A 15,691-nucleotide genomic window follows, 5' to 3' on the forward strand; every position below is an offset into this window, starting at 1 on the left:
ATTGAAGCCTGGTTCGGGGGCTACTGAGGGAGTCCTGGATTAGGGGGTCCTCGGACAACCGGACTATATATCCTTTGGCCGGACTGTTGGACTATGAAGATACAAGACTCAAGATTTCGACCCGTGTCCGGATGGGACTCTCCTTGGCGTGGAAGGCAAGCTAGGCGATGCGGATATGTAGATATCCTCCCTTGTAACCGACTCTGTGTAACCCTAGCCCCCTCCGGTGTCTATATAAACCGGAGGGTTTAGTCCGTAGAACAACAACAATCATACCATAGGCTAGCTTCTAGGGTTTAGCCTCTACGATCTCGTGGTAGATCAACTCTTGTAATACTCATATCATCAAAATCAATCAAGCAGGAAGTAGGGTATTACCTCCATCGAGAGGGCCCGAACCTGGGTAAACATTGTGTCCCCCACCTCCTGTTACCATCTGCCTTAGACGCACAGTTCGGGACCCCCTACCCGAGATCCGCCAGTTTTGACACCGACATGGACCCAGCGCTTAGATTGGCCCAGGTAGCGTTGGGCCATTAACAGGTTGAATATTCTACTGGCCTGTTATGGCCCAGAAGAAACCATGGGCCTTTAGCAGGCCGAAATGCATGTTGGGCCTCAATTTTCAGTAGTCATTGACGGGCCTTCAGCAGGCTGAAATGTAGACCGGGCCTTTTTTGGCCCAGTTATATGACAGGCCGTTACCAGGCCGAAACATATCTTGGGCCTTAGTTGGCCCACTGATATCATGGGCCTTTAAGAGGTCGAAAGCTTAGTACATGCATCAACGGGCCGAATTATACAACAGGCCTTTAACAGGCCCAAAGTCACGTTGGGCTGGACTGTTGCCACCTTTATCATGAGCTGTTAGTGGGCTGGATGTCGCGTCGGACCATATATGGCCCATGGGCAGCACGGGCCATTCCTAGGCCGAAAGACACACCGGGCTGAAATGGGCCCATGTCTACATCGGGCCTCTAACAGACCGAAATTCACTGGGCTGTAATTGGGCCCAAATATTCAGCGAACAATTAACGGGCCAGATCAGGCTTCGGGCCGTAAATGGGCCTTGATTAAACATGCCGTTATTGGGCTGGCCCACTAGTACCTGAGTAAGTACTACGGGCCTTTGACTGGGCCGGCCTTTTTAACCTATATGGGCCTCTATTGGGCCCTGCCACGTGTCGATGTATCATAGGCATGTCTCCTCCAATGGACGGGCGACATCTGGCCCACCGAGGAGCAGACACGTGTTTTCTCCGGCCAATGAGAATTTTACACGTGGAAAATCACCATTGGTCCGGGCTGTTAACGGGTTATCGGATCCAAAACCGGACCCGATAGCTTAACGACGAGTCGTTACGGTGGATGCCATGTGTCGGTCACCCTTGACGAAAGCACTTCTATGACGCGCGATTTATCATCATGGAAGTGGACACTTCCGTGATGATAATTTTGGTAATGTCATGGAACACTTCTACTACAGCACAGGTATGACTATCTTGATTCTGTCATAAATTTGTCATGGATGTACATGCATGACAAAAAACGTGACCTATTGTGACAAACACGTATCATCACGGAAGTGTATTTTCTTGTAGTGTTATCCCTCTACATCATGTCATCTTACTTAAGGCGTTACTCCGTTCTTATGAACTTAATACTCTAGATGCATGCTGGATAGAGGTCGATGCTGGATAGAGGTCCATGTGTGGAGTAATAGTCGTAGATGCAGGCAGGAGTTGGTCTACTTGACACGGACGTGATGCCTATATGCATAGTCATTGCCTTGGATATGCAGGCAGTGGTACTTTGTTTTGATGACTAATAAATTTTTGCAATAAGTATGTGAGTTCTTTATGACTAATGTTGAGTCCATCGATTATACACACTCACCCTTCTACCATTGCTAGCCTCTCTAGTACCACGCAACTTTCACCGGTGCATTAAACCAACCATTTACCCTTCCTCAAAACAGTCACCATATCTACCTACTATGGCATTTCCATATCCATTCCGAGATATATTGCCATGCAACTTCCACCATTCCGTTTATTATGACACGCACCGTCATTGTCATATTGCTTCGCATGATCGTAAGATAGCTAGCATGATGTTTTATGGCTTGTCCGTTTTTTATGTCATTTGCTACGCTAGATCATTGCACATACCGGTACACCGCCGGAGGCATTCATATAGAGTCATATTTTGTTCTAAATATCGAGTTGTAATTCTTGAGTTGTAAGTAAATAAAAGTGTGATGATCATCATTATTAGAGCATTGTCCCAAGTGAGGAAAGGATGATGGAAGCTATGATTCCCTCACAAGTTGGGATGAGTCTCTAGACTTTACAAAAATAAAAGAGGCCAAAGAAGCCCACCAAAAAAAGAGAAAAAGAGAGAAAAGAGAGAAGGGGCAATGCTACCATCCTTTTTCCACACTTGTGCTTCAAAGTAGCACCATAATCTTCATGATAGAGAGTCTCCTATGTTGTCACTTTCATATACTAGTGGGATTTTTTCATTATAGAACTTGGCTTGTATATTCCAATGATGGAGTTCCTCAAATTGCCCTAGGTCTTCATGAGCAAGCGAGTTGGATGCACACCCGCTTAGTTTCTTTTTAAGCTTTTATAAACTTATAGCTCTAGTGCATCCGTTGCATGGCAATCCCTACTCACTCGCATTGATATCTATTGATGGACATCCCCATAGCCCGTTGATATGCCTAGTTGATGTGAGACTATCTCCTTCTTTTTGTCTTCTCCACAACCACCATATTCTATTCCACCTATAGTGTTATATCCATAACTCACGCTCATGTATTGCGTGAAACTTGAAAAAGTTTGAGAACATCAAAAGTATGAAACAATTGCTTGGCTTGTCATCGGGGTTGTGGATGATTTAATACTTTGTGTGCTGAAGATGGAGCATAGCCAGACTACATGATTTTGTAGGGATAACTTTCTTTGGCCATGTTATTTTGAGAAGACACAATTATTTTATTAGTATGCTTGAAGTATTATTGTTTTTATGTCAATATTAAACTTTTGTTTTGAATCTTATGGATCTGAATATTCATGCCACAGTAAAGAAAAAAACATGGATAAATATGTTAGGTAGCATTCCACATAAAAAATTCTGTTTTTATCATTTACCTACTCAAGGACGAGCAAGAATTAAGCTTGGGGATGCTTGATACGTCTCCAACGTATCTATAATTTTTTATTGTTCTATGCTATTATATTATCGGTTTTGGATGTTTTATATGCATTAATATGCTATTTTATATTATTTTTGGGACTAACTTATTAACCTAGAGCCCAGTGCCAGTTTCTGTTTTTTCCTTGTTTTTGAGTTTTACAGAAAAGGAATATCAAATGGAGTCCAAACGGAATAAAGCTTTACGATGATTTTTCTTGGACCAGTAGACACACGTAGGTCTTGGAGGAGCAAGCAGAAGAATCCTGGGGATCCACAAGCCCTCAGGGCGCGCCCTAGGGGGCGCCCTCTTGCTTGTGGGCCCCACGGGGCTCCTCTAACCCTAATCCTTGGCCTATAAATTCCCAAACGACCAGAAGTGTCCACCAAAATACTTTTCCGCCGCCGTAACCTTCTGTACCCGTGAGATCCCATCTTGGGGCCTTTTCCGGTACCCTGTCAGAGGGGGTTTCGATCATGGAGGGCTTCTACATCAACCCTATTGCCCTTTCCGACGAAGCGTGAGTAGTTTACCAAAGACCTGCGGGTCCATAGCTAGTAGCTAGATGGCTTCTTCTCTCTCTTTGATCCTCAATACCATGTTCTGCTTGATGTTCTTGGAGATCTATCTGATGTAATCTTCTTTTGCGGTGTATTTGTCGAGATCCGATGAATTGTGGATTTATGATCAGTTTATCTATGAATATTATTTGAATCTTCTCTGAATTCTTATATACATGATTTAATATCTTTGTATTTCTTTTTGAATTATCGGTTTGCTTTGGCCAATATTTTCTTTAAGTGGGAGAGGTGCTTAGTTTTGGGTTCAATCTTGCGGTATCCTCATCTAGTGACAAAGTAGAGGTAGCGAGACACATATTTGTATTGTTGCCATCAAAGATAAAAAGATGGGGTTTTCATCATATTGCTTGAGTTTATCCCTCTACATCATGTCATCTTACTTAAGGCGTTACTCCGTTCTTATGAACTTAATACTCTAGATGCATGCTGGATATAGGTCGATGCGTGGAGTAATAGTAGTAGATGCAGGCAGGAGTCGGTCTACTTGACACGGACGTGATGACTATATGCATAATCATTGCCTTAGATATCGTCATAACTTTACGCTTTTCTATCAATTGGTCGACAGTAATTTGTTCACCAACCGTAGTATCTATCTATTATATACATAAAACAGAAGTCAAACGAGCCATCGTATTAATCCACATAGCTTAAAATTATATCGTCCCTTTGATTATAATAATAGCGGTTGAGATTAAAAGATATTACGTAACATCCAAAAACATAGCATATTGATATGTCACGTGTACACAATCATAAGCTATAGGCGTGGAAGGACAAAAACATAGACTACCATCACATAAAAAAAAACACATCCAAACACATAGCAGATTGTCACGGTTAGACATGGAGAAGGAAAGACTACCATCACGTCAAAAAAGAGGACTTGCATCGTGTCGACAAAAAAAGACTACCATCACGTGCAAAAAACAAAACTTTTAATACTACCATCACGTCCGAAAAAGAGGAAAAAAAAACTACCATCACGTCAAAAAAAGACTACGTGAATACATAGATGGGTAGCGTTAGTAATGACCACACGTACAGGGTTTAGGGATTCACAGCTATTCACAGTTGTTTTTATCTTTTCCCCTACTATTCCTTTTCTATTTGGAAAAAATAAAACGTAAAGGGCTGGAGATACAATTCACGTTAGATAGAAAAGGAAAGAGTGATAGAAAAGGCAAGAGAAACAAATCGAAGCGACCACGTCAATCAAGCTTAAAAAAAGGTAATCGGCCTGAGATAGAATTCATAGTACGATAGAAAAGGAAGGACAAACGTAATCATAGAGACCACATCAACTGTCCAAAAAAAAAAAAACACGTCTATAACATACTCCGTTAACTTAGGGGGAGATAATATGCATCTTCAGGCTTCTCTGACATACGCCATTACCGCATCACGAGCGGTAGCAGGCTCACAGTTTTATCTCCCAAAATCGCTAGCAGAATCATGTAGGTTGTAGAACCTGTCCGCCGTCTACCGGATGCCAGAAGGAGGTGTTATTGACCTATCTGGTACTTACGGACAACCCAGCTATGCTCAAGGAAGGCGAGGCCCGGCGGCTTGGCACCTAACATCGAGAACCAGCTAAGGTCCCCACGCTTCAGGCTCACGCCTCTGGTGATGACGTGGTGGGGCTGATCTGCGCAAAAAGGATCCTGCAGCAAGAACTGGACGAGGACCAGAGAGGATAAGATAACATGAGCACATGACATCCAATCCAAGTCCTACAAGATTCAAGAGTATTGGCTTCACTGGACTATGACTCTCGCTCTGGTTTTTGCATGCAGGATGCAAAGATGGACTCGAGATAAGCTGGTAAGGTTCTGCATTCATGGAGGGACTAGATGGAGAGCACAACAATAGAAATGATCTCTCTTTTGCTGAACCCTGAGTTACTATCCCACGGTCTAAGAAGATAAAATCAAAGTATCAGCTAAATACTTGGATGAGATGACAGTTAGATGTAAACGAAGGGAAAACAAAGTGCTTTTTCTGAAACATAGATCTTTACATTCCTGATATTTGTTGTAAGCGCTATGATCTAAGTTGCAATTGGTGCACAGTCATATTATGGTGGCCGGCTGAATATGTGTTTTTGCTTATGCAACTGAGTGTACAAACATATGTAAGTGCCTATTATTTATATCATTATTTCTATCTATTTTGTACATTGTTGGATTACTGTTGTGCAAAGTTCTGTCGGCGTCCAGTTCCTTAAATTTAGAAAGTATAATTTCAGTTGTTCTTACTGTACATTTTATACTACCGCCATTGACAAATACATTGTGTATTAGTTTTCCTAAGTCAGACATTGCAAAGTTAGACTAATTTATTAGAAAATGACAACATCCACAACGCCATATCAATATGAAGGGAGTACGCACTGTGTTTAATAATAGGATGTATGTTCTGCTATTTTAAAATTACTCCAATAACGTGGCCATTAAATTTCCTAACAATCACTATTTTTCTTGGTATGTTACAACGATAAATTCCTTAATTACAGATGGCTAAATGGCAACTACTAATATTTTCGTAGAAGAGCATAACATCGTTGCAGTTTATCATGTCCATTTATGTTGGAAACAACAATTAAATAATGCTTACATCATAGATTCATGTTAAACAATAGTTCTTCCGGAGAAAAACTTCAGTCTTGGTTTATATATTTGATATTTTCTTCATTCTTTAGGTGTCAGATCTTTTTGGTAAGGTTTTGCAAAATACATGGCAACAGATTTGACGAAAGTATTTTGGTTGGATGCCTCAAGTTGCTCTTACATCTTTGTTTGTTTTGGTTGTCAAACCAGTAAGTCAGATGTAGATTGATATTCAGTTAAAAATAATATACATGTATATTGGTACAATGCTCTCCCATCAGCACATGTGAGTATCAAAGGGAGGAAACGTTGAGATATTTCATAACAAAATAAGTAGGAGAAGTGTCGTATTTCACAAATATTTCATAACAACTAAATAATGCTTCCATCATTGATCCGTGTTAAATAATAGTTCTTCCGGAGAAAAACTTTAGTCTTTGTTTATATATTTGATATTTTCTTCATTTTTTAGGTGTCTGATTTTTGTGGTAAGGTTTTGCAAAATACACGACAACAGATTTTGATGAAAATATTTTGGTTGGATGCCTCAAGTAGCTTTTACTTCTTTGTTTTCTTGGTTGTTAAACCAGTAAGTCAACTGTAGATTGATATTTAGTTATAAATAATATACATGTATATTGGCACTGCGCTCTCCCATCAGAACATGTGAGGATTAGAGGGAGGAAATGTTGAGATATGTCGTAACAATATAATATAGATGTATATTGGTACTGTAGCTTTTACTTCTTTGTTTTTAGGTGGCATTTCACAATGAAAGTCTTACTATAATGCTTTTCATCTAAAAAACTGTCTGGTGTATTGTCGAGTGGTTACAATATGCCATTATGCATCAACACTCTTTTCAAATAATAAAAAACTTCCTTTTTATCTATTTGGGTTGTGCTAATTTAATAAGAAGAGGCAGTTCCATAGGGGCGGTTAAGACATTCATAAATTATTGTTAAAGAAAAATGAGACACATTTTGGAAACTCATGATGGTCGTGTTAGTGCACCGGATTTATTGTGGAAAAGTTAGGCTAAGATTTAAAGTATATTTATTATGGTACATATAGACCCACATTTCAAGAATGTACACCCGTATTTGGATAAAAACTCAGGTATTCTAGAAAATATAGAGCTATGAAAATCGAAGGATTTTGAAAGTGACACCGGGACGCAAAAAATAATGAATGGACTCTTCAATTATTCATCATTATGTAATGTTTAAAAATGTCACATGACTTTTCACCTATATGTTGTAAATCTCATATATCTTGGTCTATATATCATTTCTATTATTAAAAAAACAGTTAAATCATTCTAATAGACATAATTTTTCATTCACATGTCTCATCAAGAAATATCGTAGTATGTAGGGAATGGAAATAATGCATTCGGTTGGTACATCGCCAATCTTTGTTAATGTTACCATAACATGGCAAAAATCACTTCAGGACTGATAAGACACCACTGATTGCTAGAGTTAAAAGAAAGAATACAAGTAGAATGGTAGAGTCCACTATTAGATATAATGAAGTTACTTGGGTTTTGCACTACAAGTGTGAAATTATACTATAGTAGTAGATTTTGTGAGTAGTAGGGATGTTCAAATAGGCCATCATAATTTTGACTTCACATTTCTCTTAAATTATTCAAAATGTGGCATAAAGAATAAAAAGTAAGATATTAGATATCAATATTCAAACTATTTTAATGCTAGCCGCGCAATTGCGCAGGCCACCCCACTAGTTTTCCTTTAAGAGAGAAGCCTCTAGTGAAACCTATGGCCCCCGGGTCTATTTTCCATCATATATTTTCAGATCTATAAATGAAAAAACCCAAAAATATCTCAATGCAGTTTATTTACTTTTATTTTGTTTTACGTTTTAGTAATCTTTTATATCTATCTCTATCAGATCTCACCTTTGCAAGTGACCTGAAGGGATTGACAACCCCTTTGTCGCGTTGGGTGCACGTGTTTGATTGTTTGTGCAGGTGCATATATTGGAGACTTGCTTGTATCTCCTACTGGATTGATACCTTGTTTCTTAACTGAGGAAAATATTTATCTCTGCTTTGCTGCATCATCCTTTTATATTCAAGGAAAAATCAATGCAAGCTCAAGAAGTAGCACTAGCGCTGGTTGTTACCTCGCGCTACTATTAAGTAGCAGTAGCGCTGCTAACTTAGACCACGCTACTATTAATTAGCAGTAGCGCTGCTAACTTGGACCGCGCTACTGCTAAAATTCTATCTATAAGGTTTATCCTAGTAGTGGAAGGGAAAAAGGGAGCCCCTATATCTTGCCTTTGGGATCTCCTATTTGGCGCGTGAGGCGTTGGCGAAGATGCCAGTGCACCACCTCTCCTCCCGCCCTCACCTATTAGACCGGCCCATGAGTGAGGTTGTACGCCCCAGTTTTTCTATTTCATTTTTTTAGCATTTATCTTTTTTCCGTTTTTAATTTTTCTTCTTTAAAATAATTCCAAATTTAAAACTATTTCCATATTTCAAAAAAGTAAAATTTTGAAAAATGTTCCAGAAACAATAAGATGTTCATAGTTTAAAGAATGTTCATGATTTTGAAAAAAAACATGTTGGCATATTGAAAAAAATTCTGAATTAAAAAATCATTAATTTCACAAAAAAATTCATTGATTCAAAAAATGTTCACCAATTCAAAAGGTGATTTCAAAAATCTGTGCGTTGACAGGAAAATTTAAATTCAATGAACATTTTTTAATTTGATGAACAAATTTTGAACTCGAGAACATTATTAGAATTCAATGAACATTTTTTTAAAATTCGTGAACATTTTTGGATATGATGACATTTTTTTGAGTTTGATGAACAAATTTGATTTTTTTTGAATATGTCGAACATATTATAAAAGTTTCATGAGAGCATCTCCAGCCGCGCCCCCAACAAGGCCCCCACGCGATTTTTCGGCCGCCGGCGCCCAAAAATCGGCCCAGTCGCGCCCCCAAGGGCCCATTTTTCGCCGGCTCGGGCCGAAATTGGCGCCAGCGGACCCAACCCGAACCCGGCGCGCTGGGGGGCGCTCGGGGGCGTCGGGCAAATCGTTTTTGGCGCGAAAGAGCCGCGGGCCCTCCTTGCCAGTGACTCGTCTCTCTTGTCGCCGCTTCGTCGTCCTCATCGCCTCGTTTCCCCCGGCGAATCAATGTCAAAGCTGCCGCGCGCTGCCGCGCCAGTCAGCCTCCTCCATGGATGCCTCACGGGCGGCACAGTGAAGACCGGACGACGCGCGTCCCTCGCCCGCCACGCGTATACACGGCGGCCATGCGTACGCGCGGCGCCCCCGCCTATATAAGCCGACCCCCAGCGCGTCGGTGATGCACATACTCTTCACCGCCGACGCGTCATTTCTCCCCCAGTCCTCCCTCTCCTCTCGCCGTCTCCAGTTCACCATGGCCGAGCGCTTCCCAGGTGACGCCGCGGCGGCGAACGGCTTCGGCCGCCGCCACCTTCACGAGGACGAAGCTCGGCTCCTCTACGAGGCCGAGTACCCGGTCCCGCCGGACATGCGGGTGCCCGGGTCGTGGAGGATCAGCGCCAGCGGGGTCCCGGTGCCACCACCGCCCACCGGGGCGGGGCGGCGTGCGGAGATCGCGCGTATCCGCACCTCTCTGCCGCGGGCGGCGAGGGAAGGTCCACGGTACGTCCCAGACAGCCCGCTGTGGGAGACGTACTTCCGCCGCCGCCACGCCGAGCAGATCGAGGCCACCAACGGCGTAGTGCCCTCCAGAAGGCTCAACTCCGAAGGCCGGCGCCGATGGTGGGGCGTGCCCGGCCGCACGTTGGAGGCGTCCTCGAGTACATTGAGGGCGGCAACACACCGAGGCTGGAGTACCCCGCTCCCCCGTCCTTCTCTCGCCGGCGTGGGAGCGCGTGGACGCCGAGGCGCATGGACCCGGGGGTGTCCTCCTCCTCGTCCGGCCGGTCGTTCGGCTCTCCCTGCCTCCGCCCCGTCAAGCCGGAGCCACAGGATATGCCTGTCAGCGCGCGCACCCGCAGCTCTGGCGTCCGCATCGACGACTCCACCCTCGCATCTGGCTGCCTCGTCCTCGTCAGGCCCAAGCCGGAGCTCGGCCTCCCCGCGGAGTACGAGGAGATAGCCCGGCGCGGCTTCTCCGACGAGGACGCCCTACAGTGGGCGCGGGACGACTACCTCCGCGACGAGATGGTCCACCAGCGCCGGGCCTTGGAGGAGATAGCAGCCCGCAAGCGTGGGCGCGAGGACGAGCACGGCGTGATGATCCTCGACAGCGACGAGGACGAGGACGCCCCCGGAACGTCCAACCCGCCGCGCCAACCTGGGGAGGGTTGCAGCAGGGACGGCGGCCGCGGAGGAGGTGACGACGACGGCGGCAGCGACTACACGCGGTTCTACAGCCTCCTCGGTATGTAGAGCTGCAAGGGCGGCGGGCGGCGACGAGCGGCGAGGGAGGCGGCGGGCCTAGTAGCGTTTTTTTTTCTTTTTTTGTAAAATATTTTAAATATGTATGAACTCGCCGAAATTTGGTTGAATTTGCGTCGTGTTTGTGCCGGAATTTAATTTTCAAAAAAACATGGGCGCCGCGACTGGGGACATCACGCTCCCAGCACGCGGTTTGCGCCGGTGCGTCCCCAGGGGGCGATTTTTAGCACCTCCTGGGGGGCCAACGGCTGGAGATGCTCTAAACATTTTTAAAATATAATGACCAAATTTTGATTGCGATAATAAAAAAATGAATGTTTTCCTAAAACCGGAAAGGAGCAAATATGGGTCGACCCAGTTGTTCGTAAGGGGGAGCATGGGGCGTGCACGTGTTCCTGCCCGCGCACGACCTACGTGCTGAATAGGAGAACCCATCTTCAGCGAGTCAATTTTCCAACTCGCTGAAGGGGCGAGCGAGATGGGCCAGCCCACGCGCGCTGCAGGCCGAAGCCTTTTTTGTTTTGGTTTTTTTATAATTTAAAATATTCTCTCTCTCTCTCTCTCTCTCTCTATATATATATATATATATATATATATATATATATATATATATATATATATATATATATATATATTACAAAAAAACACTAAAAAAACATATGAAAAATGTTGAAGACGTATTTAAAAATGTTGATGAAGCATTCAGAAAAATGTTGAACGTGTGTAGAAAAATTATTGATCATGTATTAAAAATGAATTTCTTTACCATGTATATAAAAATGCTAATCATGCATTTGAATAAAATGTTGAATAAGTATTTGAAAAATGATAATCAAGCATTTGGAAAATGTTATATGTGGCTGGCTCCGGGTACATGGGAAACAACCGCAACTCCGGCTCCTGCGGCTCCTCCACGTTGGCCTCCGCCTCTTCGTCAAGTTCGGCGAAAAGCGTGCCGGTCGCCGCCCATTCCTATCGAATGAACTATCGGTATGCCTCGACATAGGCCTCATCCGGGATGGACTCCAGGATTGCCTATTGCTGCGCCATCTCTGCTGCTCGGGCGCCCGCGAACTCCGCCATGGCGTCCTACATGTTGAAGCCCGCAATCAGCGCCAGCTCCTCCTGTAGATACTCCGCACTGTCCTCGTACAGAGGCCCCGCGTGCTCCTCCGGATTCACCACTTCCATAGGAATCGGCTGATGCCCCTCTTCCTCCTCCTCCATCTCATTCTTCTCCTCCAGCTCCGACGAGTCCGAAGGCAGGCCGACTATGATGCGGGCAGCGCGCCTCGGCCAGATCTGCTCCTGAATCTGGAACCGATGCTCCGACGTTAGCATAGCATACGTCTTGTTTTGCCGGGCCATGGCGAAGCTATACGGTGAGGGAAGAGTGGGGGCGGAGAGGGAGAGACGTGGATGGGCTCGGGCCGGTGGCGCGGAGAGGGAGCAAGTGGATGTGGCTAGGGCTTGGGGATGCCGCTATGCATGTTGTCTATATTTTTGCTACTCGGGAAAATTAACGAGTTTTCGATTCTTTTGGATCGTGGAGCTGTTACCGACTTTGAAGTGGGGGTTACACCCATGACCTACCCGACTCGCACTATATAGACATGCTGACATCTACCCTACCCGCCATCATAGCATATAGTTTTGCACCGTTCCAGAACATTGTGCCGACACACAATTCTTCTTCATCCCTTCTTCCGGTGTGCACCGCGAGAGGGACAATAGGCCTACAAAACAAACACACTACAAAGGCGCAACTGCTATATATCATTTATACCGAGCACTAGCTAGCATTCGCCTGCAGAACAACCGACAACGATCACGACCTAGGGGCAACTGCTATGATGGGGTGGTTTTCTTTCCGGTTCATGGAATGGGCGGCTCTCTTCTTGCCCCCACCCTTTTTTTTGCTTGTGGTTTTATCTTTCCTTGTTTCCGCGAGGTTTTTGTGTCTTGTTTCTTCTGGGTTATGTTTTGTATTAAATTATTTCTTTATTTATTTTTATTATTTTATCCTTTTCCTGTTACCCTATTTTCTTGTGTTTGTTGTTCTTCTCTTCTTTTTTCACTTTATTATATTTTTTACTTTTCTTTTGATTATTTACTTATTTTCTCTTTTTCATTTAAAATGAACATTACACATGACCTTTTAAATTGCACAATGTATGGTTCTTTTATATATGATGACCATTTTTATAACACACAATGAACTGTTTTGATATATTTTGATTTTCTTAAATACACGATAACATTTTCAGGTGTGTTTTTGTTAAATGTGCAAAATGAAATTTTGACCTATCATAGTTTATAATTTTTTTCTATAATATAATAAAATAAACACAAGCAGAGATATAGGCGTAGCTAGGAAAGGTAGTGACCGCTTGCTATAGGTGATACATAGCACCATCCATGCCGAGAACCATATAATTAAGATTATTAATTATAGAGAGGTTTTAATCAAGATTATTTTCAACATGGACACATATGCATGGGTAATCAGATGTGAAGAAGGTGATGCACATATGGTATATGTCCTAAGTTTGGGCATAGTGGTGCGGTCTTAGCAATGTCACTTCGGATAATTGTCCAGTTTGAGGAGAGATAAATAAGAATACCTTGTCTTCGCTAAAAGATGATCTCTTGGTAATAAGATAAGACAATTCTACCTATTGTAAAAGATGGTGTATATGATAAGGCTGTCTTAGATTGTACATGCTCACAGTGAGTATGTTTTGAGTGTATCGACTCATCTATACAGACAATTAACCAAACTAGCAATCTTTATGCTTTTCGAGACCACGCACACATGCAGAGAGACAGGCAGAAAATTAGCATTTGCTTAAATATGCACGAGAGTGCATTTAGTTAACTAGCAAAATGGAAAGGCCTAGCACTACGCAAGCATCATGCATAATAGATCATCCAGGCTTTATTTTTCATCATCGAATCCATTGCTTGCATCAAAGAGGGCTGATCTCATCGTCCATGCATGCTCTATTAATTGGCAAAGATTTCTTCAAGCTTAAGAAGATAGAAAGTGAACATATAACAAAATAACAATCAATTAATCTGCACATGAATTGCTGCCTTGTTCATCACAGTACAATTAACAATATCTTGCTTCTTGTTCACCACATACATCAAAGCTAGACTAGCAAGTAGACCATTGAACTACACTAACCATTACTGATAAAAAAAAAGAAACACTAAACATTACGTACGTAATCCAAAACGAATATATGGAGAAAAAATGGAGAAATTAATCAATTCGGCTGCTGCACACGGATTAATTGCTTGTTCATCATCACAATACAATTAGCAAGACACCTTTTGTGCCATGACAATGACATAGATCAAAGCTAAGCAAGACTAGTACATCATCTCTTGGATCATCTCCTGGATGCAGGTTTTGGAGTTCTTCATCACGCACTCGGCCCTCACGTGGTGAAAGGATCCACTCTCCTAGACTAGTACAGTCGTGTCGTCGCACAAGCCGAGCAGCTCATCTAACGTGCACCGGAAGGCGTCGTCTTCATCATCTGCAGCGCTAGTGCCTTCTTGGACTTCTCCGTCGAGTCTGCCGGGCAAGAACCCCTGCGCCACCACAGCGTCATGGAGCTCGGGAAAATCTTGAAGCATGTCGTCGGTGAAGAACCCGCCTGGATCCACGCTTCCGTCGTCCACAGCTCCAGGCGGCAAGAACGTCTCGCCTTCGTCGGACATGAACCAGCGCCCATACTCGTGAAGCATCCCGGGTTGTTGGACGATCGGCGGTTCCTGGCGGCGTGGGGTTTGGGGACGTGGAGCATCCGGGTGCTGGACGTCGGCGGCCTTCCTTTTCCTGGAACCGGGAGCATTGATTACCTCGTGGTATGTGGTCTCGCTCCTGTGACGAGACACGCAGACCTTGCAGAGCACCAAGCCGTCTTGCTTGTCATCGCTGTACTCGTTCATGCACCAGCCGATCCTGATCCTCTCTTTCTCTCCCGGCAACTTCTTGACGTAGCTGAGGTTTCGTCTATGGCCTACGAGTTTACCTTGGTTGTCTAGCACGGGTATCCCGCCCTTCTCCGAGTGCCAGTAGTAACCCTCGCCGGCGTCGGCCACGCCACGCTGTCGCCTCCCGCCACCGCGGCCGCCTTTGGTCTGGTGACGACGGGCAGGGGTGAAGAAGTACCAGACGCCCCCTTTCCCGTCGCCCTTGTCCGTTCCTTGCGCGTGTTGATACATCTCGACGAGGTCGCCGGGGGCGGCGGAGTAGGCGTCGAACTCGTGGATGAGGCGGCTGGCGAAGAAGGCGTCGGCGATCCGTGGGCGGAGGAACTTGGTGATCAGCTCGTGCTCGGCTGGGTCGAAGGCGTAGCCGGCGGGAGGATCCAGCTTGCCGTCGGCCATCGCAGAGCTAGCTACGCACGTACGAGATGGATCAAGTAGCTAGGTATGTACGTGTAACCCTGAACTCGCTAGCTGCTTGCCATCTGGGTACCTAGCTTATATAGATGGATCGACAGCGAGCCCGCCCGGGATTCAGTTTCCTTGACCGGTCATACGTACGTGTCCTAAGCAATCCGTACATGAAATGGATTAGTACAGCAATCCGTACATAAAATGGACTAGTGCAGCACGCCCCATGATGCTCCGTCGCGGCACCGACCTTGCTCCATTGCAGCTCGCGTCGGTGCACCTTGCCGCTCGGTAATACTCAGCATGCTTCGACGGACATGGTGATGCTACGAGGCGTGCTACATCGACCGCCGCGATGGCGCTTTGACGGCCACGACAATGCTTCAATGGCAGACTTCGACGGTCGCGGTGATGCTATGGGACGTGCTTCGACGACCATGGCAATGG

General features: G+C 44.4%; 1 protein-coding gene across 1 annotated transcript; it reads right to left on the bottom strand.

The window, feature by feature from the left end:
- Positions 1–14,302: 14,302 nt before the first annotated feature.
- Positions 14,303–15,402, bottom strand: LOC141023177 (uncharacterized). The gene has a single exon (XM_073499517.1). The coding sequence runs from the start codon at positions 15,233–15,235 to the stop codon at positions 14,303–14,305; it is 933 nt and encodes a 310-aa protein (XP_073355618.1). The 5' UTR covers positions 15,236–15,402.
- Between the last annotated feature and the right edge of the window lie 289 nt (positions 15,403–15,691).

Source organism: Aegilops tauschii, chromosome 5, assembly GCF_002575655.3.
Source record: "Aegilops tauschii subsp. strangulata cultivar AL8/78 chromosome 5, Aet v6.0, whole genome shotgun sequence".
NCBI lineage: Eukaryota > Viridiplantae > Streptophyta > Magnoliopsida > Poales > Poaceae > Aegilops > Aegilops tauschii.